Source organism: Chrysemys picta, chromosome 2 (assembly GCF_011386835.1).
Source record: "Chrysemys picta bellii isolate R12L10 chromosome 2, ASM1138683v2, whole genome shotgun sequence".
In the NCBI taxonomy this organism is placed as follows: domain Eukaryota; kingdom Metazoa; phylum Chordata; order Testudines; family Emydidae; genus Chrysemys; species Chrysemys picta.
Genome location: NC_088792.1, coordinates 159,184,228 through 159,204,952, shown reverse-complemented (window position 1 = coordinate 159,204,952; position 20,725 = coordinate 159,184,228). Strand labels below are relative to the sequence as shown.

The window sequence follows — 20,725 nt, the reverse complement described above, 5'->3', positions numbered from 1 at the left end:
CCATCGGGGTCTTATCTCATTGTTTAGGTTCCTGCTTGGTTCCACCTAACTGCCTCCTTTGGATAGCTCACTGGTTTGAGCATTGGCCTGCTAAACCCAGGGTTGTGAGTTCAACCATTTAGGGATCTGGGGCAAAAATCTGTCTGGGGATTAGTCCTGCTTTGAGCAGGGGGTTGGACAAGATGAACTCCTGAGGTTCCTTTCAACCCTGATATTCTATGTCAGTGTTTAAATTTTTTTTTTTTTTTTTTTTTACTTAGATGCATGCAGAGAGACAGGCAAATATCAGAGGTAAACTGAAGTACATAGCGGTTTCTTAACAAATAACCAAGCCATCTCCCTCATTCTCCACAGGGTGTTTTTGTTTAGTGTTTTAAAAACTCTTGTCCTGGTCTAGGCTAGAAGACTATGATGTTTGCAGAGCCGGTGCAAATGATATCACAAAAGGCAAGAGTGAAAATTGAACTGTTAAGAGGGAAATGATTTTTAATGAGGAGATTAAAACTCTTTGGTGGATTGTATATGGTAACACCTATTTTAACTTCATTGACTTATTAACACATTGAATAAAGGAAGCCTGTGTTTAAAGACTGAACATCTGTTCCCCTAAAATTAAGATATTAACACAAAAATAAACCTCTTTTCTTACTCCCACTGGGCCTCCAACAAAACTAGGGAAGACCAGACTCTGTATTCCTGATGCTTCTAAATTTGAAAGAACACGTAACTTTCAGATCTGCCTCATTCATCATAAAAACAAACAAACAAAAGCACTCACCAAGAGTGTAATTCTGTCTCCATGGAAGTCACTGGTAAAACTCTTATTGATTTTAATGGGGCTAGAATTTCACCCCAGGTTTTTACATCCTTTGCAAGAGTCCCATTTAAGGATAAGTGGCAGCCTAATGACTTTCATTTCATTTAAAGGAGACCTTTCACTTAACAGTAATGTTTTCTAATGTTCTGTGGTGATAGACCCCTAAACAATGTTACTATGACTTATAAGTAAATAAAACCACATTTGAAATTTGCCATTGCAGGGACCTCAATAATTGGTGCAGCTCCATCTCTCTGCCTATGACACATGATAGTCTAGTCTTCTGAGTGCTGCAATACTTTGGTCTAATTTCAGTGGTTGGGTTTAGTGGGATGGGGAGGTGGGGGAGGCCTATCCTCTGTAGGGGGTCAGACTAGGTATAGTGGACTCTGTGACAGTGTACCCCATAAGGCTTTATTGGGGGGGTGCTTATAAATGTATGTATGACATAACTGGAATATGTTTTGTGCTGCCTGTGCCATGTAACATATCTCCGTAAAGGTTATGGTCTACTATATCTATTCATCCTATTTGTACACATATATCATTTTCTACTTGAGGTTAAGAATATGGGCTGTATACTTGCTTGGTTTCTAAGTAAGCTTTGTGAGGCATTTGGTCAGTTTCTTTAGGAAGGAATTCGTAAGGTTAAGTACCTAATCAAGGAAGCACTTGGGGAACAATGAATCTTGGAATGCTTCAATCCACATAAGAAGTCTTCCTGGAGACATACAGGATACCATCTGGGCAATGGCTTTGGCCTGTAAAGACTGAGTCATGCAGGGACATGTGACTTGCCCAGGTGACTCCAGAACTCCATCTTGGAGCTGGACTTTGCATAGGACTGAGGAGGGGCGTCTCCACCCAGAAGAGAGAGAGTCTATTTAAACCCGTGGAGACCCCTCCATTTTGTCTTCAGCTGACTAAAGAAGGAGCCTCTCCACCCCCCAGAATACTGGAAGGAAATTGGAACAAAGGACAGTAACTACAGGGGGTGTGAGTGATTGCTGGACCCAGGCTAAAAGGAGATTAGCCTGTAAAAGGGAGCATTCTGGAACTGGTGAGGATCTTATCTGTATTCAGTGTTTTGATTAGACATAGATTTGCACATTTTATTTTATTTTGCTTGGTGACTTACTTTGTTCTGTCTGTTACTGCTTGGAACCACTTAAATCCTGCTTCCTGTATTTAATAAAATCATTTTTTCCTTATTAACTCAGAGTATGTATTAATACCTGGGGGAGCAAACAGCTGTGCATATCTCTCTATCAGTGTTATAGAGGGCAAACAATTTGAGTTTACCCTGTATAAGCTTTATACAGGGTAAAACGGATTTATTTGGGTTTAGACCCCATTGGGAGTTGGACAGCTGAGTGCTAAAGACAAGCACACTTCTGTGAGCTGTTTTCAGGTAAACCTTCAGCTTTGGGGCAAGTAATTCAGACCCTGGGTCTGTGTTGGAGCAGACGGGAGTGTCTGGCTCAGCAAGACAGGGTGCTGGAGTCCTGAGCTGGCAGGGAAAACAGGAATAGAAGTAGTCTTGGTACATTAGGTGGCAGCTCCCAAGGGGGTTTCTGTGATTCAACCCGTCACAGACTCTTCTAGTCTTGAACTCTGACTAACTTGGTGCTTGTGAAAGTGGCCTATTGAGAGTGCTCTCAAAGGCAAGGCATAATATGAACAGGAACTTTGCAAGCTCTCCCCATACAGCTCTACTGAGGTACTGTAGTGTTGTCCTGCAGCACCCGCTTCTACTCCATTGCTAGATTTCTCTTGAGCCAAGATTACTGATTCTTCTGCATTGTTCCAGTGTGCCCTGTAGATTTAGCGATATGAGACTAAAATGACCTAACTCATTATACTTGTGACTTTCGCCACTACCTGAACCCAGGTTTCCAAAGTGGGAAGAAGGACATGTGTGTTAATCCAGTAATGTTCACCCCCAGAAAAGAGAGGTTGTTACTGGCCTGCTTTGGTTTGAACATCAGTGGTATGAGTGTCCTGCCTAAAGCCCTGCAGTAAGCTAGTTTTGTTGTAATTCTTCAGTGCTGTAGACATTAATTATTTATAAAGCAATTCATGGAAATAAGTGAACATTTTCCAGAATGACCTATTTCCAATGAGCCTTCGATTGCTTAATTGGTACATTCTTTCTTCTATTGGGATATACCAGTTGGATTGTACTGTAATAAAACAGTCTTCATTGCTACTTACCTTATCTTTTATTGCAATATGTTCTCACTGAGCATAGCAGTGCTCATTTTAAACTCTATGCCAATATATCCTTGGCTTCTCATTTGGGGAGACACTGGGATTTGTGTGATTCTCTTGTTCAGTAGGCCCTTGGGCAGAACTGTGTCTCTGGAGTTAAACATCTTGAACTGATACCTTTGGGTATGAGTTAAAAAGAGCCACTTAAAACTTGAAAACAAAGTAGATTTCACAAGATTCAAAATACTTTCTGGGATTTGATTAGTGGAAATTTTCCTCTTGATTACACTGCTCTACAGCCAAAATGCTTCTGAAATAAATGTAGTCAAACTTTACTAATTCTGGGTCACTGAGAACGAAAATGATGCTTAAAATTGTTGATTGGCTCTAGTTTTCAAGATATGCTATTGGGTCAGTATATACGACCCTTGACTTGGGAATGGCGGAGGATAAGTGAGTTATAAAGGGAAGGGATCTCAATTTAAACCAGAAATGACTAAAATACATCTTTGACTGGATCTATGAATAAATCTATGACTGGGTTTGGACAGTACTTGCTTTTTTGGCAAAACAATGAATGATGCAATCTGAAGCTGGTATTGCATCATACATGATATGAATTGCATCATGTTATTCCTAGAAGTCATGGATGATGTAATCATAACGAAGCTTACATCACTCTGCTGAACAAATTGCCCTATATCAGCTCTAGAAATCATACAGTGTCGTGCTCTCTTATTTGTCAGTGTTTGATTTTGCAAAGGGACACATTTCTGTTTAGCCAAAGTGAGCAGAGATGCCTCGTACTTGTGTGAACAGTGCAGATAACTTCTGCTACGTTTGTGGTGAAGTGACTTTTGCATCCCAAAAGCGCAGTATAACCACTATGGTTAAGAAAGCCGATCACCTTTATTTTGGCTGCAAAATTGGAGATCAGGACAAGAGGTGGGCCCCACACACATGCTGCAACACTTGTGCAACAAATCTTCGCCAGTGGTTGAACAGGAAAAGGAAATCTATGCTTTTTGCAGTGCCAATGATTTGGAGAGAGCCAACAGATCATACCAGCAATTGTTACTTCTGCATGGTGCTTCCAGTTGGGAAAGGTGTGTCAAAGAAGAAAAAGTGGACTGTGCATTATCCAAACGTTCCATCAGCTATACGCCCAGTACCCCACGGAGAAGGACTGCCGGTTCCTGATGCACCAAAATCATTCTCACTTGAGTCAGACGAGGAAGAGGATGAAACTTCTGAACCATCAATGTCACAGGACCCACATTTTCTCCCATCCTCCTCCTCTGAACCACACCTCCTAACACAAGGTGAACTGAATGACCTTGTCAGGGATTTGGAATTACCCAAGAGTAAGGCAAAGCTGTTGGGCTCCAGACTACAGCAGTGGAATCTCCTGGCAGGCGATGTTAGGGTTTCCATGACCGTCAAAAGGATCTTGTCCCATTCTTCTTCATGGAAGGTGATCTTGTAGCCTGCAACAACATCGATGGTGTGATGGCAGCCCTCAACATCATTCACGATCCAGATGAGTGGAGACTGTTCATTGATTCATCGAAGACGAGTCTTAAAGCTGTTTTACTGCATAATGGCAATGTTTTGCCATCAATTCCAGTTGGTCATGCAGTCCATATGAAGGAAACCTATGACAATATGAAACAACTTTTGAGGTGCATAAACTATGACCAACATCAGTGGCAGCTTTGTGGCGATTTTGAAGGTTGTTGCTCTCTTGCTTGGTCAGCAGACTGGATACACAAAGTACTGCTGTTTTCTCTGCGAATGGGATAGTCGTGCAAGAGATTCCCACTACATCAAGAAAGATTGGCCAATCCGACAGTCATTGAAGCCTGGGAGGAAAAGTGTTCAGCATCCACCACTTGTTGAATCCAGGAAGATTTTGTTACCACCCTTACACATCAAGCTGGGTCTGATGAAGAACTTTGTCAAGGCCATTGACAAAACACAAGCACCTCTGTGGAAAATTTCCAAGGTTAAGTGAAGCTAAGATAAAGGAAGGTGTCTTTGTTGGTCCTCAGATTCGTGAACTTCTTCGAGATGATGCATTTGACCATGCACTGCGTGGCAAGGAAAAGAGGGCATGGAAAGCCTTCCAGTTAGTGGCAATAAATTTTCTCGGAAACAACAAGGGAGACAACTACAGGTTGTTGGTGGAAAACCTCCTCAAGGCAAACAAAAGCCTTGGTTGCAACATGTCACTAGAGATACATTTTTTGCACTCTCATCTAGATTTTTTTTTCCACCGAACTGCGGAGCAGTGAGCGACAAGCACGGCGAGCGATTTCACCAGGACATTGCAACAATGGAGGAACGCTATCAGGGCAAATGGAGCCCATCAGTGCTTGCAGACTATTGCTGGACAGTGACAAGAGATGCTCCATTTAATGAATACAAGAGACAAGCCAAGAAGCGCCGAGTAGACACTGAATAGGACTAAACTATGTACGTAATAGTTTTTTGCCTTTTGTTTCATAATAAATTTTATTTATATAATCCTTTTGCTGATTTTTAAAGTGTTACATAAACAGGACAGGTGAAATATTATCATGTAAAGCAACCATAAACACACGAAAAGACCTAGGTTTACAATTTATGATTAAAACTCTACTATCTACACAATATACACAGACATAAAATGTAAAAACTTAAATATCTTAAACAGTAGCCAGTTGTTTTAATTGTCATATTTGAATTCAGCACATCAAAATACATAATAAATAGCACATTTTATCTCTGAAGCAGATGACTTCTCAAAAATTGTAGACCAGTGTTATTTGAGAAGATGTGAAACTGATCTCTGAGGCCGCATGAGAGTGTGCCTGTGAAGGGCGCCAGCGGTCTTCTACCAGATCAGAGCCGCCTTGAATCTTAATCTTGATCTGAGACATGGGAGTGAGGTAAGCGATTTTACAGCAGACATAGCATTGCACATGTCCATTTGTTTGAGAGCACAGTGGCAGCTTTTGTTTCAAGGAAACTAAGGACTTATCTGCACTTACATTTTATAGTGCTCAAACTGCTGTGCTCAGGGGGGGTGAAAAATCACCCCCCTGAGCGCAGCAAGTTTGAGCACTTTAAAGTGCTAGTGTGGACAGGCTCCAAGCGCTGGGAGCCGTTCCTCTCATGGAGGTGGATTACCAGGAGCGCTGGGAGAGCTGTCTCCCAGCACTCGTGCATGACCACAGTCACACGCGGCAGCGCTTTGAAGTTTCTAGTGTAGACGTAGCCTTAATTTAGACTGTTGAATGAAACAACAATCTCTTGCTCAACTACAGGTAATAAACACACAGATTTATTTTAAAAACAAAAGGTCACCACTTACAAATACAAACTGAAGTCAGTGTAGATGTATATTAGACAAGTTGCACCAGGAGAATTAAATTGATTTTAAATTAATTTAATTCCACCTATGCAAACCTCTATAGACGCACTTAAACCAGTTTAAACCTTCCTTAAGATAAATCAGTATAAATTCGTAAATTTAGTGAATTAAGCTAAATCAATTCAAGTGAGGTTTAAACCCGTTTAAGTACTTGAATGTTAGGGGTATGCATTGATAGATTTTTAAAATTGATTTAGTCACACCAGTGCAACTTTTCTAAAGTAGACCAGATCATAGACTTGTATTCTCAAGAATGTAGCCGATCTGAGACAAAATCCTCCAACAAACAGTGTATCCACCTTTGCATAACATTGGAGGGTAACAGCGATAAACGTAGTTGGGGTGGAAGAGAAATTAGATTCTCCAGAAATTTGAAATAATAATATGAATAGTCAGAGGCCACCTTCGCAAGGAAACTGTATTGAAATATATAATCCCATATGAGCTCTAGATAGCGCTTACTTCAATTAAAATAGTCTAAGAGTTGATAAAAATAATCTCCTCTAGAACCAGAGAGAAAATCAAACTCAAAACACCACATTTCACCCACAAATGTCAGCTGTCTTTTGTTCCATAGGAACCTGAGTAAATGGATGGGATTTACAGATATAATCCATTTTGGATTATGGGATGGAGGGAGGAGGAATAAATTCTGAAATTTGAGTATTTGAAGGCCTTTCATAGAGAATATCTTGCTGGCAATTCTTTCTTAAACAGAGGAGGGGGACTCCAGTTGGAGTGCCTCTGCTGACTCAGTCAGTCAGTACTGAATGGGAAGGTAGGGTCTCTCCAGCAAGCAGGTCTCAAGCCAGACAGGGCTGTCATAGGTCAAAACCAAGACCTTAAACTAATCATGCAGCTCAGAGATTCATTGCTTACCAGTAGCCATCTGGGGTGAGAGGGGGAGGTGTTAGGAGACACACTGACAAAGGCTATATAAATATACTTGGAATAACACACTGGGTTTTCATTCTCAAGCATTCAGCCTTTTTTACTGATCCCATCTCATCTCTCACCCCTCAAGAAGTTCTTTCTCTCTTCCCCTATCCTATTGAGTTCCTCCCCTGATAAAACATCTCTGTAATGCAGTGTTCCGTGTTCCTGATCCTTCAGTCCCAGGCACAAACGCTTGGAACTTAAGGGAGGAAAACAAGCTGAAATTTTAATATTAGAAATCCTTTGGTAGCAAATAAATTAAAAATGTTTACGAAGCACAGAATGCTTCCAGTCCTACGCTGGAGAAGGAGGGAGACATGTATGGTGGAGGGGAAGCTGTGCTAATAATCTGTACTTTTAAATAACTTCAGCGTAATTCTAAGGACCTTCTTAGTAGAGAGGTTTTAGTGTGTGCAGAGAGTAGTTTATTCTGAGAGCGAAGACCGAAGTTTAGAGGCAAGAATGACAGTAAAGAGTAGGGGGATAGGAAGGGCACCAGCTCAAAAGATACATTCATAGCGATGTTCAGGCTGGCAAGCTGTCTTGGCAGCAATACATGATGCTATTACACGGTAGCTACCTGTTCAAGAAGACACGTAGTTACTCCTGCTCCCTGGCCAGTAGTGGATTGGGTATAATGGAAAGCTTGTTGTGTGTAGTCTGAAAGCAAAAGAAGCAGCAAAAATGATTGTGAAAATGCCCCTGGGATACCTGATATTTGGAACTACGTTAGTGATTCTCCTGGAGGAAGCTCTGTAACTTGTTATATTTTGAAGGGCTGATGTGATGGGAGCATCAGTAACTGAAGGAATTAGTGGGGTTTTTGGAGTGGAAAGGAAAAGGAATGTTGGCCACAGAAAAGCAATTAGCGTCCCATTGTGGTAAAGGCTTCTTTACTTTTCAAGATAGAATATCGCAGAATTGGTTCAGCTTGCCCCTCTTTCTGCCCCCACCCCCAAATCCGTATCCTACTTTTATTAGTATAATAGAGAACCATAGGTGTGCATAGTGATTGCATAACTCCTTCTATAAAAAGATCTATGACTTACAAGCTAATGGCTCTAGCCTCTTGGTAACCCTGCATCGTAGGTAAGTGTTATATCCCCATTTTACAGGTGAGAAAACTAGGACTCTGATCCTGTCATTGCTAGGTGGGCAGACCCCATCGAAGTCAGTGGGGTTCCATGCAGGCATATGACTCCATCTGCATGGAGCTTATTGTGGGATTGGGGCCAGAGATACAAAGGTGTGACTTATTAAAGTTCACTCAAGAAGCATGTGGTAGAGTTGGGAATAGAACCCAGGCTCCTGACCATCCGCAATACATTAAGAAAAAGGCCACACTCTGGATAAAAGTTGAACTCCTGGGAGTGAGTGGCAGAGCTCTGGAATTCGCTCTCTTGCAATATGCTAGGGAGGGGTAGGGAGATGGTGCAAGACACATTCTTAGGTAGGGTGTCTGGCAGGCTATCTGTTGCTCTTGTACAGGATTGTAGTGCGAGGGGATTTCTCATGTGCCCATCAAGCAGCAATTGTTTTGTGCCTAATTCAGGTGAAGATGGCCATGAAACGTCTAAAAAAAGTAGCATGGGCTGAAAAGCCAGGTATAATTTCAACATACTCATTCCCTAAAAAAGATGAGATGGGTTGCACGGCTGAGTCGCTATCTGACAAAACTGTAAAAAGAAATTGTTTTAACTGATTTTTTTTTTCCCCTGTGGTCATTCCATTACAGAGCCTAGCCCAGCTAGAGAACCTGTGCAAGCAGCTGTATGAAACTACAGACACCGCGACACGGCTCCAGGCAGAAAAAGCCTTGGTCGAGTTCACCAACAGCCCGGACTGTCTGAGCAAGTGCCAGCTCCTCCTTGAAAGAGGAAGTGTACGTAGAAAATAATAATAGATTCAAACGAACTGGCATTAAAATTTGGCATTTTGGGTGAATGCCCTGAATAAAACAGGGAAGCACATTAGGTAATGCATACCCAGTAAGCTGGAACGTGTCATATTCATGAACGTCTTCTGCATGCCAGAATTAAACCTTCAGTTGGTCCTGCATTTTCTGTTCGTTTAGAAAAAAATTGGAGTGTACCCACTAAAAGGTTTCCCTTTTGAGGAATCCTGCTTAGATCCTAAAGTACAAAGATAAGTATGCTTAAACACAGTTATGAAATGTGGTCCAGACTTGATATAGCATAGTTGTGGGGGTTTTTTTGTGGGGGGGGGGGGGGGGGGGAGGGTTGGTGGGAGATGAGCTGTGGAAGGGGTTATTGTGATTGGGAACGCAAAGTATGGCTCTATAACCATGCTAGGAAACTGTGTGAATTTGGGCTCAAGTGTCACTAACACTTCTAGCAGGAGAGCTATTGTTGCACAATCATTCCAGTTTTGTCCATGTGTCTGTTTATACCAATAGTGTGAATCACATGAAAAGAACCTGTCTTTTGATGGATTGGTTCTTGATTAATCTTATGTGCCAATCCATTATGCAGCCTGATCTAAGAATACAACGTTAATTCTAAAAGGCAAATTCTCTTATTTCCACTGCTTTAGGAGTTCTAAAATAGCTTGGAAGATGTGATCAAAGATTAAAATCCCAGCATGAGATCTGAGACTCAGATGGGATTAAAACAGAGTTTGCTTTGGGCCATTTTAGCTTACTACTAAGAATCTCTTAAAGCAAAGGTTAGCCTCTCCAATAATGTCCTCAAAGCAATCTAGCAACAATTTCAACCATGGGAAATAAGAACAATTTTTATCTTTAGAGTACTTTTTTTTTCCCCCAAGTGGTCACTTGATTCACTTTGTGGCAGGATAAATCATGCTTAAAATTGCTTGGTCACAGGACCTTTTGAGGTTTGACTTGTGGCCCAATGTGCATTCAGCCCTTTGAGTCTATTAGATCAGTGGCTTGCTCACAAAAATCAGGAAACATTAGCCACCCTATCTCAAAGGATCAAGGAACCAGAATGAGATTAAGTATCAGAGGGGTAGCCGTGTTAGTCTGAATCTGTAAAAAGCAACAGAGGGTCCTGTGGCACCTTTGAGACTAACAGAAGTATTGGGAGCATAAGCTTTCGTGGGTAAGAACCTCACTTCTTCAGGTGCAAGTAATGGAAATCTCCAGAGGCAGGTATAAATCAGTATGGAGATAACGAGGTTAGTTCAATCAGGGAGGGTGAGGTGCTCTGCTAGCAGTTGAGGTGTGAACACCAAGGGAGGAGAAACTGCTTCTGTAGTTGGATAGCCATTCACAGTCTTTGTTTAATCCTGATCTGATGGTGTCAAATTTGCAAATGAACTGGAGCTCAGCAGTTTCTCTTTGGAGTCTGGTCCTGAAGTTTTTTTGCTGTAAGATGGCTACTTTTACATCTGCTATTGTGTGGCCAGGGAGGTTGAAGTGTTCTCCTACAGGTTTTTGTATATTGCCATTCCTGTATATATGTATACTGAAGAAGTGAGGTTCTTACCCACGAAAGCTTATGCTCCCAATACTTCTGATAGTCTCAAAGGTGCCACAGGACCCTCTGTTGCTTTTTACAGAATGAGATTGGGCACTGTGCAGTGCAGTTCCAGCTGAACACAAGAGCTGAATTATTTATCTCTTTGTGTTGTAAGTTTTTGTGTGTGTGTGCACTCCTTAATTTCTTTGGAATAAAAAATAAATTAGCCTCTGGGTTTCAAATTGCATTTGTCTACCATGGACGAACCAGCAACTAGCACAGGGGAAAAGGGAGGGGTCAATTTTAATGGAAAGTCTCTAATGCACAGTTTTATTACTTTGAATATAACCCATTATGTATGTGTAGTCTGTGTCAGATTGCCATTTTGTAAAGCTGATGCACAAATTGGATGATCTGACTCACTTACATTAAACTCTCTTTGGGCATATTACTATAAATGGGTTTCTGGTCTCTTGGATTCTTGGAATAGGTTATAGAGGCAAATCCTTTTCATAGTACTGAGTATTATTTAACACAAGAAACATTTGCAATTACACTGCCTGTAATTCATAGAATCTCATACTGCCTAGGATTTCTGATGGTTCACTCACATTATTTGTATCCTATTCCCTGGATTAAATTAGTTAGTAATGTCCATTGGTCCGAGTGCTGTTCTGTATGATATATAAATAAAATATGAAGGGGGAGGGAAAACTAACCTGTTTTGTAGTCAAGTGGAAGAGTTTGAAGTGTTTGTATAAAATCTAGGACTGAGTGTGCAGTAACACTTGCCTGCAGCATATTGCTATTGGTACTTGTTCCTTCCTGCTTGTCGTAATTCTCTCCACCCCTATGTGGTGGCACACAGGTGGAGGGTATGTTATCCTTCTGCCGCTGTCGTCACTCTGGTACCTTTTCCTTCTAAATGCTCCTTTTAAAATATTTTGGATAAACTTGGTGTATACAGAAACAAGGAACTAAGACAGTCCAGAGCATTTAGACTTGTGAACTAAGCTAATATTGAAGCCCAGGTTTCCAGAGACTTGAAAGTTACTAGGTTAACGTAGTGCACAACCACCTTGTCTTCAGCTGTGTCCTCTTTTGTACTGAAACTTGCATTACACCACTGCTTGTTGTGTTTTTTCTTTACAGTCATCCTACTCCCAATTATTGGCAGCTACATGCCTTACAAAACTTGTGTCACGCACAAACAACCCCCTGCCATTGGAACAGCGAATAGACATTCGTAAGTAGAAAGCTTTCTTTTCTCTAGCCAAGCCACTGGCATAGCCAGCAAATACTATGGATAATGACTAATTAACAGGACTACATTGTGACAGGAAGTCTTTCTGCAAGCTATTAAGATGTATGGACATTGGTAGCCTAAAATGTATAGTGAAAAGGCAAGTTTGCTGTCGGACAATATCTCTTCCTAGCCCAGAGACTACTGGGTTTGAATGCCAGATAGATAGGAGTTATCCAGGTCCAAAGTAATCACAAATTTGTGGCCTTATGAATGAACAAATTTTAAGATAGTAACTCAATTCTTTATGAATTAGGCTATTCATCTCCTAATTCCTTTCTCTTCCCTACTTGTTCCTTAATAGCAAAGGGTATCTTAATTAATCCAGTTATTAGGAAAGGTGATTATTTTGTATTTGCCCTTCTTTGTTCTTCTACTTTGCCAGGTGGGGGAGAGAAGGGAGGAGTTTCTTTCTGTTCATTGTCTCCCAAGTCATTGAAGACAGATACTGGCTAAAATCTGCTTTTTGCCTATGACCCAGTACAGGGATAACTTTCATGTTTTATTGTCTATACGAAATTGCATTGAACTGAGACTGGTGAGTTTCACAGTTCTGCTACTATCAAAGGGACAAAGGATCTCAGCCACAGCTCTGATCCAAGCCAGCTCTAAAGAGTAGGCCAAGGTGGAAAGCCACTTGGAAAACTAGGATTCTAGTAATCCAAGACTAAAACTAAACCCTGATTGTGACTGTAGATTACTGTATGTTCTGTCTTTTCAGACAGTGATCTGCATGCTAAGGGGTGATAGAGTAAGAGCAGGTCTGATTGCCCTAAAAAGTGCACCAGTGAAGGAAGGGAGAATGAATAGGACACTTGGGCAGTCTCTTTCAAGGATATAGACTCATAAACATTTAATGTCAGAAGGGACTATAGTGGTGATGTAGTCTGACCACCTGCACATTGCAGGCCACAGAACATTACCCATCCGCTCCTGTAATAGATCCATAACCTCTGGCTGAGTTATTGAAGTCCTCAGATCATGGTTTAAAGACTTCCAATTAGAGAGAATTCACCATTTGCCCTAGTTTAAACCTGCAAATGACCTGTGCCCCATGCTGGAGAGGAAGGCAAAAGACACAAAGGGTCTCTGCCAATCTGTTCTGGGGGAAAATTCCTTCCCAACGCCAAATATAGCAATCAGACCCTGAGCATGTGCGCAAGACCCACCAGGCAGAGAATGGCAGATATGGTTTCAGAATTGAGAATGCTTTGTGGGACTCCACTTGTCATTTGCAGTAGTTCCTGTGGGAAAGTCATTCTGATGGGATGGGGTAGAAGGCTATCTCTGACCAGTGTCTTGTTGGGAGAGTAACTATGATATCTCCTTTTCTTAGTGTGGCTGTGACCCTAGGAACCCTTCGGTGCCAACTGGCAAAGCGTTTACTGTTCTATAACAGCAACTCTTATCAGGCCTGACAAACTCTCTGTCCTAACACACTGCTTTCGTGGTATATGTGAGGTGTCAGATGGAAGCTTGTGTCAGACCGATCCTCATAATAGTTGTGTGATGTATGTACAGGTGATATTTAAGAACTTGTATGTACGTACTGAAAATGTTTTAGAATCTGTGTCCCAGGCAGGGTTGGCAAGTGGGTTTTGCCAGACAAGGGATGTGGAATCACCTACCTCATGTATTTATATGTAAATCAAACATTGTAAAGCATAGCACAAAGGAAGCCCCATTTACATGTGAGAATCAACAGGAAAAACAGGTCAAGAGGGGATGCGAAATAAACTTGTGTGGGGAGACACTTTGGTGCGAGGACACCAGGAAGGAAACCCCAGGCAGTCTTTCTGACTCTAGGGTATAAGAGAGAGGCACAAGGATCACTCTTTTATCCTGCACTTGAGCAGGTGACCCTGCAGTGCAGTTATATCCATGAAAACAGGATCTCAACCAGCCTTGGTTGAAATGCTGCAAGAAAGGGCGTAGGTGAGAAATTGCTTTAGACAAGTTTAGTCTGTTAAAGTTCAGTCTTAGTCTAGTACAAGCATTTCATACTTTTGTTTTACTTGTAACCCATTGTTTTTATCTGTGCTTACTGCACCTTAAATCTTTCCCTTTGTTACTAAACTTACTTTTGTTTTTACTATACATAGATTACAGTGTTGTATTGTTATATTAGAGCTGATACTCAGCTGAATCAAACAAGCTGTGGTGTATATACTATTCCCTTGGGAGTAGTAATTACTGAGAGTGTCCGATGACAGGGGCTGGACACTAAAGAGGGATGCTTTCAGGGTGGTTCGTGGGCTGGGGTGCACCTGTTATTAACCTGCAAGGCTGAGTAAGGGCTTGCCAGAGCCCTCAGAAGAGTGTTTGTGTGACTGAAGGACTGACATCTAGCTACCATGCACAAGACTGTCACACTGGATGTAGGAGGGGGATAGCAAGGTGACTTGCAATCTGGGGTCCCTGAGAAAGCATGTCATAGGTGCTTTAACAAGCCAGAGTTAATCAGCTTCTCCTTTCTCACTGGACAACGGAATGCCCTGATGTTGGGGGGGCCTTTTCTGAGGAATGGTCCTTAAACCTTTCAGCAGTTCTTGCCAGACGTGTTCTTTCAAAGGACTGAACTCCTCTTGTAATACAAAATAACACACTTGTGTGTGGGAAGAAACTGTTCTACATGAATACCCACCCACAATTTCATATCTCTAGAACCTCCAAACCCTTGGTGTATTGTATTATATTATGACTAGTCTCTCAAAAAAGACATGAATAAAAGATCAGTTATGGTTGTCTGGATACCATAACTGCATTTCCATACTTTCCAACATGGTGATTGTTCCCTGTGTTTCGGTGTAAGCTTTATAAAGATATTTTTCCTAATGCAGATTCCAACCTTATGTCCAGCTTAACGGTCTTTTTGTCTAGGAATTTCCTGATTTTTATTTTTATTTTTTGTCTTGCAGGGAACTATGTGCTCAACTACCTTGCCACCAGGCCAAAGTTGGCAACTTTTGTAACACAAGCACTAATTCAGTTATATGCCAGGATCACAAAGTTGGGCTGGTTTGACTGTCAGAAGGATGAATATGTCTTCAGAAATGTGATCACAGATGTCACAAGGTTTTTACAGGTCAGGGACACCTTTAAAAAACAAAGAGGTAGGGGTGGGGGCGGAGTGGGGGACTGGGGACCAAAACCTGGTGTGATTGGAGTGTTCTTGTTGTGCATAATTGCCATATAATGCTCTGAGGGTAAGTGTGCAGTTATTCTTCCACTGCATTAGCTATTGCTAATAACTATTTATTAGTTAATAATTAGTGAATATATTATATAATATATATATATTATAATATAATAATTAGTTAATATAGCTAATAGCTATTGCTGATAACTGTCCCATATGAGATTGTAAGCCCTTCAGGGTAGGGACTGTCATTTTGATTTCTGTAAAATGCCTGGCACTCGTGGTGTGCTATAAATATTTAATAATATGGCAGAACTTTAGGATTCCAAGTATGTAATTCCTCTCTCAAAGCCCCAAATCCAAATGATCCATCCAAAATGAAAAGCAGGATGACTTCCCATTAAACTGATCTGTGCACCTCACCTCACCTCATTTGCAGCTGTTACTTCGAATGTGACAAACTGCTTGGTTTGTTTAAATACCAATCTTTTAGTATTAAGCCAGAACCATCAGGGCCTTCAATTTTGAATTTGGACCCTTTAGTATGGGAAAACGATCAGTCAATCAGTTTGGGTGTATCTGTTTTTTTAGGTCATTAATTTTGGCTGTAACGACCGCGAGATCCTTTAAAATTCTAACGTGATGTGCCAGGGAGGAGAGTGGGTTCCCTGGGCAGCCATCAGAGTAGTACTGCTAAGAAAAGAGACTAAGCATGGGGGAATCTCTCATTGCTCTGGCTGGCCAACATAGCTTCAGTGAAGAAGTGGAAAAAGACTGGCTACAACTCATTGGCTGCAGAGTACAAGATATGAGTTGGGGGTGTGACAGAGGAAGGTTTTAAAAGTGTGTGTGACGTGGGGGGGTTGGTTATAGAAGATCTTCACAGATCTTATGTGGAACATCATGGCTAGATATATCTGTAGAAACATCCCATCCCATAACATGATTGTTATTATGAGACACGGGGGTCTCAGGGTGCTATTGCAATCAGAATCAGAAACCCATTGAGCTAGAAGCTGTATAAACAGTCAAAAGACAGTCCCTGCCCACAAGAGCATAGCTTTACAGATAGAAGACTGAACTTTTTCAGCAGATGGCCCCAAACTGTGGGACTCTCTTCCCGAGGAAGCTAGCATGGCATAAAATCTCACTGTTCTCACAACACACTCAACTTCATTTCTTATTTTTTTAATTTAATGTTTTTACAACTTAACTTCCACAAATTAGAGGAAGATGGAAGAGTAGTAGTAACTAATCCCAGAGTACATGGCTGCAGTGGGAGAAGAGGAAAGGAACTAGAGTGGGACTTCTGTATTGTGATGGTGGGATTTATTTATTTGGATAGGCAGTTGAATAGTATGATGAGTGTGGGGATCTCTGCACTTAAAAATTGCTGTAGAAAAGTAAAATTCAAGAAGTGATATCTAGAAAATATTACAATGCCGGAGGATTACACCTTTCCATAAACAGCTCAAATGATTTCTAGCTTTTTGAGACAATTCTTTTGCTTTTCACTCAATTCTCAACTCAGTCTCCTGAGACATGTTGAAGGCTGTATTTGGTTTTAGGTCATGGGTTCAGCAAAGCTTCCTGGCTACAGCCACATAGTATCAGGTTAATGCTTGAGACCATTGTTCAAAACAGAGGCCTGTGATCGTAGCCTCTTCACCACCAAGACTGCAGTGTGTTTCGACTCCTGCAAAGGGGATGAACTTAGACTCGGATCAGAGAAGAAATTGGGACAATTAGTGCAGGCGGGTGCTAACCAAAGTGGAGCCCGAGAAGGGAACCCCATCTAGTTACAGGAAGGGAACTCCTTGTGGTAAAAGAAGAGACCAAGGTAGCTCTTATGTGAAGTTAGTTGGTATGTAAAGTCTCATTCCCAGTGAGCAGGTGTTTTGTATCAAGACTGCCAACAATGTGTTAGTCTATAAAAGAGAAGCCAAAGACTGTAAGGGCCATGGAGAATGAACTCTCTTGACTGCTAGAGGTGGGGCCTCATTGTCAGGAGTGAGATATTGATTGGGTGGTGGTTGGGGAAAATTTAACTGCCACTTCTCATGCTGCAGGAGTTCTGTGGCTCTAAGACTTCAATTTTCAGAGCTGTCAATTGGCAGCTTTCATGATCACTAAGGTCCCAGTCCTGCAAAGATTTATGCACTTAAGTTTACCATTGATTTCAATGGAACTAAGTACTTAAAATTAAGCACACATGTAAATCTTTGACGAATCAGGGGTAAGTAGGCACCAAAAATGTGATTTAGAATAGATAGATGAGCCATTAAATAACATGTGCTTTTGCTTGAGCATTTCATAGAAATTGTTAGCTGCTGAGAAGTCTGGCAAACGTATCAAATTGTAAATAATATGAATAGTTTGTTTTTTTTAATGCATCTAAATATAGAACTCCTGGGTTTTTAAAAAACATGGTGCTTAAACATTTTTCCAATCACTGTTCTACAAGGACATGGCATATCTAGCCAAATATATCTGATTTACGGTGTGCAAGTACTTCCTTCTGCATGGCAGAAGGATTTCGGAATTACAGTGAAAACTGGCAAGAACAACTTGACACTGCTTATTCCTCCTCTTCTCCCCTCCAATCTTGCTCATCAGGATAGCGTAGAACACTGCATCATAGGAGTGACAATCCTGTCTCAGCTAACGAATGAAATTAATCAAGTAAGTGCTACAGCCTTCTTCAGTGAAGTAAGTGTCCAATTTTCTCATTTGTATTGTTCTGGTGTGTGTGTGTGCGCTGATTTTTATTTTTTTTATGCTATCATGCGCTTTTGTGGTAAGAGATTGATATTTCCTCTGATCTAAGGATTTCTTTGCCATCTCCTGCTCTTTTAGCATCTCTCATCTTCTCCAGTACCTGGATGTAATGCTCCAAGATAAAAATGAAGCAACACTAAAATAGCAAATGGGTTCATGTCCAGTACTATCTTGCCTGTGAGGATAAAGCCCCACAGCATCAATTAGCAAAGCATCATTAGCATCTTCTGTCCTCCATTCCTATACATTCTTTTAACTTTATGGTCTCATTTTTAAAAAATTTCTTAACTTTTTGCATTGTCAATCATTACAATAACTTCTTCATGGGGATATAAATATAGGATATAATCATAGCAAATCTGGTAAATATTTTGAGTTTCTGTTCCGAATACATAACGTTACATGTTCAGTGCTCCTTACAAATACTGACCCTATTTCTTGCACTTTTGGTTTTGTTTTGGGTTTTGTGGGGAGCACTGACAGGGCAAAAAGGGACACATGTTAAATAACTTGACCAAGCCTACATTTGAATCAGTGGCATAAGCAGGACTAGGACTCAGGAGTTCTTGTCTTTCAGTCCCATGGTCCGATTTCTGCTAGATCTTTCTTCCTCTCTGGTATTTATTTGAAAAGCTGGGACTAGAGACATTAATTGGTCACATCTAAGCATGAAGGAAATAATCATACACTCCTAAAGCCCAATTTATTTTCTAGCTATGACTCCTTCAGACAGATTTTAATAGTGCATTCCAGACTGCCACCAGTCACCCCAAGGAGCAATTTTCCTTGGGGACCCTTCTAGTTTAGATGATAGATTATCTAGACTTTTGCTGAAAGGACCAATCCTAATTAGTTTTGTTTTAGCCTTTTAAGTTCTCATTAATATGGAAACTAGCTTTGCTTTTGCTAATACATGTGCAAACACTTGAAAATAACCCAGGCTTTGAAACTCTACCATGGCGTTGAATAACTTAATTAAAAATGATTGTCTGCAGTCTGTTAGGTACAGGGAATATAGGCCAGAACTTTCCCATTTTGGTGTCTAAAGCTGTGCAAAGCACCCACAGCTCACACTGAAGTGAAGTTCAGCTTCTCTAAAAATTGGGATACTTTTTTTGTTTAGGAGCCTGCAAGCTCCCACCCTACTCTAAACAGAGAATCTATTCCCACCCATTGTGTTTAGTCCAGACTTAAGTCACTTCTTGGGATTTGGCTTCATTGGTTACTCAGACAACAAAGTAACTGTAAACCTGTGGCTGGACTTGCTCCTCAGCCTTGGATGCTTCTGTAGTTTCCCTGCAGGAGACCTCTCTGTCTCAGACCTTCGTTCCCTGTGCCCAGAGAACCACTCCCACCTCCCGAATATCAAGGGCAAAACTAACAAGCCAGCAAGACGCAGTGAATCAGTATATATTGATCAGCTTCTCTCTGCTTGGGTCGAATACCTAACAGGAGACGGGATAAACAGAAAAGTTCTCTCACCAGTTGTTTCCTAAATCCATATTTAAGTGCCTAGCTGTATGTAGGCAACAAAGTTAGAAAATTTTGGCCATGATTCGTGAATCTCTTGTTTAAATACGTGAGGAAGAATTCTACCACAAAATATTATCTAAATACATTTTGGGTTAAAGACCCCCTCCTAAAATTGCCACCACTGTATTGCTAAAAGCACACTCACTTGCTAGCAGTCACTGTGTTGGTATGTGGCAAATACAGTGGATGGTGATTTACTTGGGGTTTCATAACTGTGAATTTCAGATTCATTACCATGTAATTTGTATGGGTCTTTTTTCTTAAAGTGAATTTTTGGTAGCTTTTGTATATAAAAATATCTACACTAATATAGCATTTTTTTGTCTCAAAGAGCTGTACAAACAATACATGTACTGAAATACTGCCTTGTCTGGTATGGGGAGAGTAGCAGCCAACTGGCTTGTAGAGTGTGGCACAACGCTGGAGAGCTGGGAAACTTGCCAGCAACAGCGAAGCAAATCCCGACTCTTGCAAAAAGTGCATGAGATCAGCAATGGGCATGTAGAGAATACAGGATGCCTGTTTTCTAGACCTCATTGAATAGATAATTGATAGGGGAGAGATGAGAGAAATATCTGTTTAGTGGTTAGGGCACTACTCTGGGACAGGGGAGAACTAGGTTCAATTCTCTCCTTTTCCACAAAAACTGTGTGCCTTTGGGCGGGTGACTGTCTCTCTCTGCCTCTGTTCCCCATCTGCACAATGGGGATAATGGCACTGCCCTGCCTCAGGAGGGTGTTGTGAGGATAAATACAGTAAAGATTGTAAGATGCTTGGATCCTACAGTAACGGCGGCCGTATAAGATGGTAGGTGATAAGTAGTGTATATAATAAACTAGGGTAACAAGCAGTAGTCTAATAATGAAACTCTGAATGGAGAGGTGGTTTCAGGTTAAGTATGTGTCTATGGTATGCATTTAAGCCTTCTTTCCCTGTGTACCATGAGTGATTGTGAGGGTGGGGGGAAGAAGGTTTTACTTGCACACAAAAAAGTAATTCACCATAGGCCACTGGGGGAATAGATCATTTATTTTAATCCAGCCTTGCAATATTCAGAATTTTTAAAAATCTCTAGTGATAATACTGTAGTTTACAAGATGATACATAGGATGCGGTCAACATCACCTGTATTATATTCAGAGTTTAGAGC

General features: G+C 41.1%; 1 protein-coding gene across 5 annotated transcripts in view; it reads left to right on the top strand.

The window, feature by feature from the left end:
• XPO7 (exportin 7) overlaps positions 1-20,725 on the top strand; it is an 86,248-nt gene that overhangs the window by 33,213 nt on the left and 32,310 nt on the right. Inside the window, exons 1-6 of one of the 5 annotated variants that reach the window (XM_065584604.1) lie at positions 5,696-5,958; positions 9,115-9,261; positions 11,975-12,068; positions 13,462-13,636; positions 15,044-15,210; positions 17,881-17,973. Coding sequence is in view for 2 of the 5 variants with exons in the window: in XM_024105546.3 (XP_023961314.1) it covers positions 9,115-9,261; positions 11,975-12,068; positions 15,044-15,210; positions 17,881-17,973 (501 nt within the window). In the remaining 3 variants the exon portion in view is untranslated. Of the gene's footprint in view, positions 1-5,695; positions 5,959-9,114; positions 9,262-11,974; positions 12,069-13,461; positions 13,637-15,043; positions 15,211-17,880; positions 17,974-20,725 lie in introns of those variants that run through there. The other 4 variants (XM_065584602.1, XM_065584603.1, XM_008168652.4 and 1 more) reach the window with 4 other exon arrangements.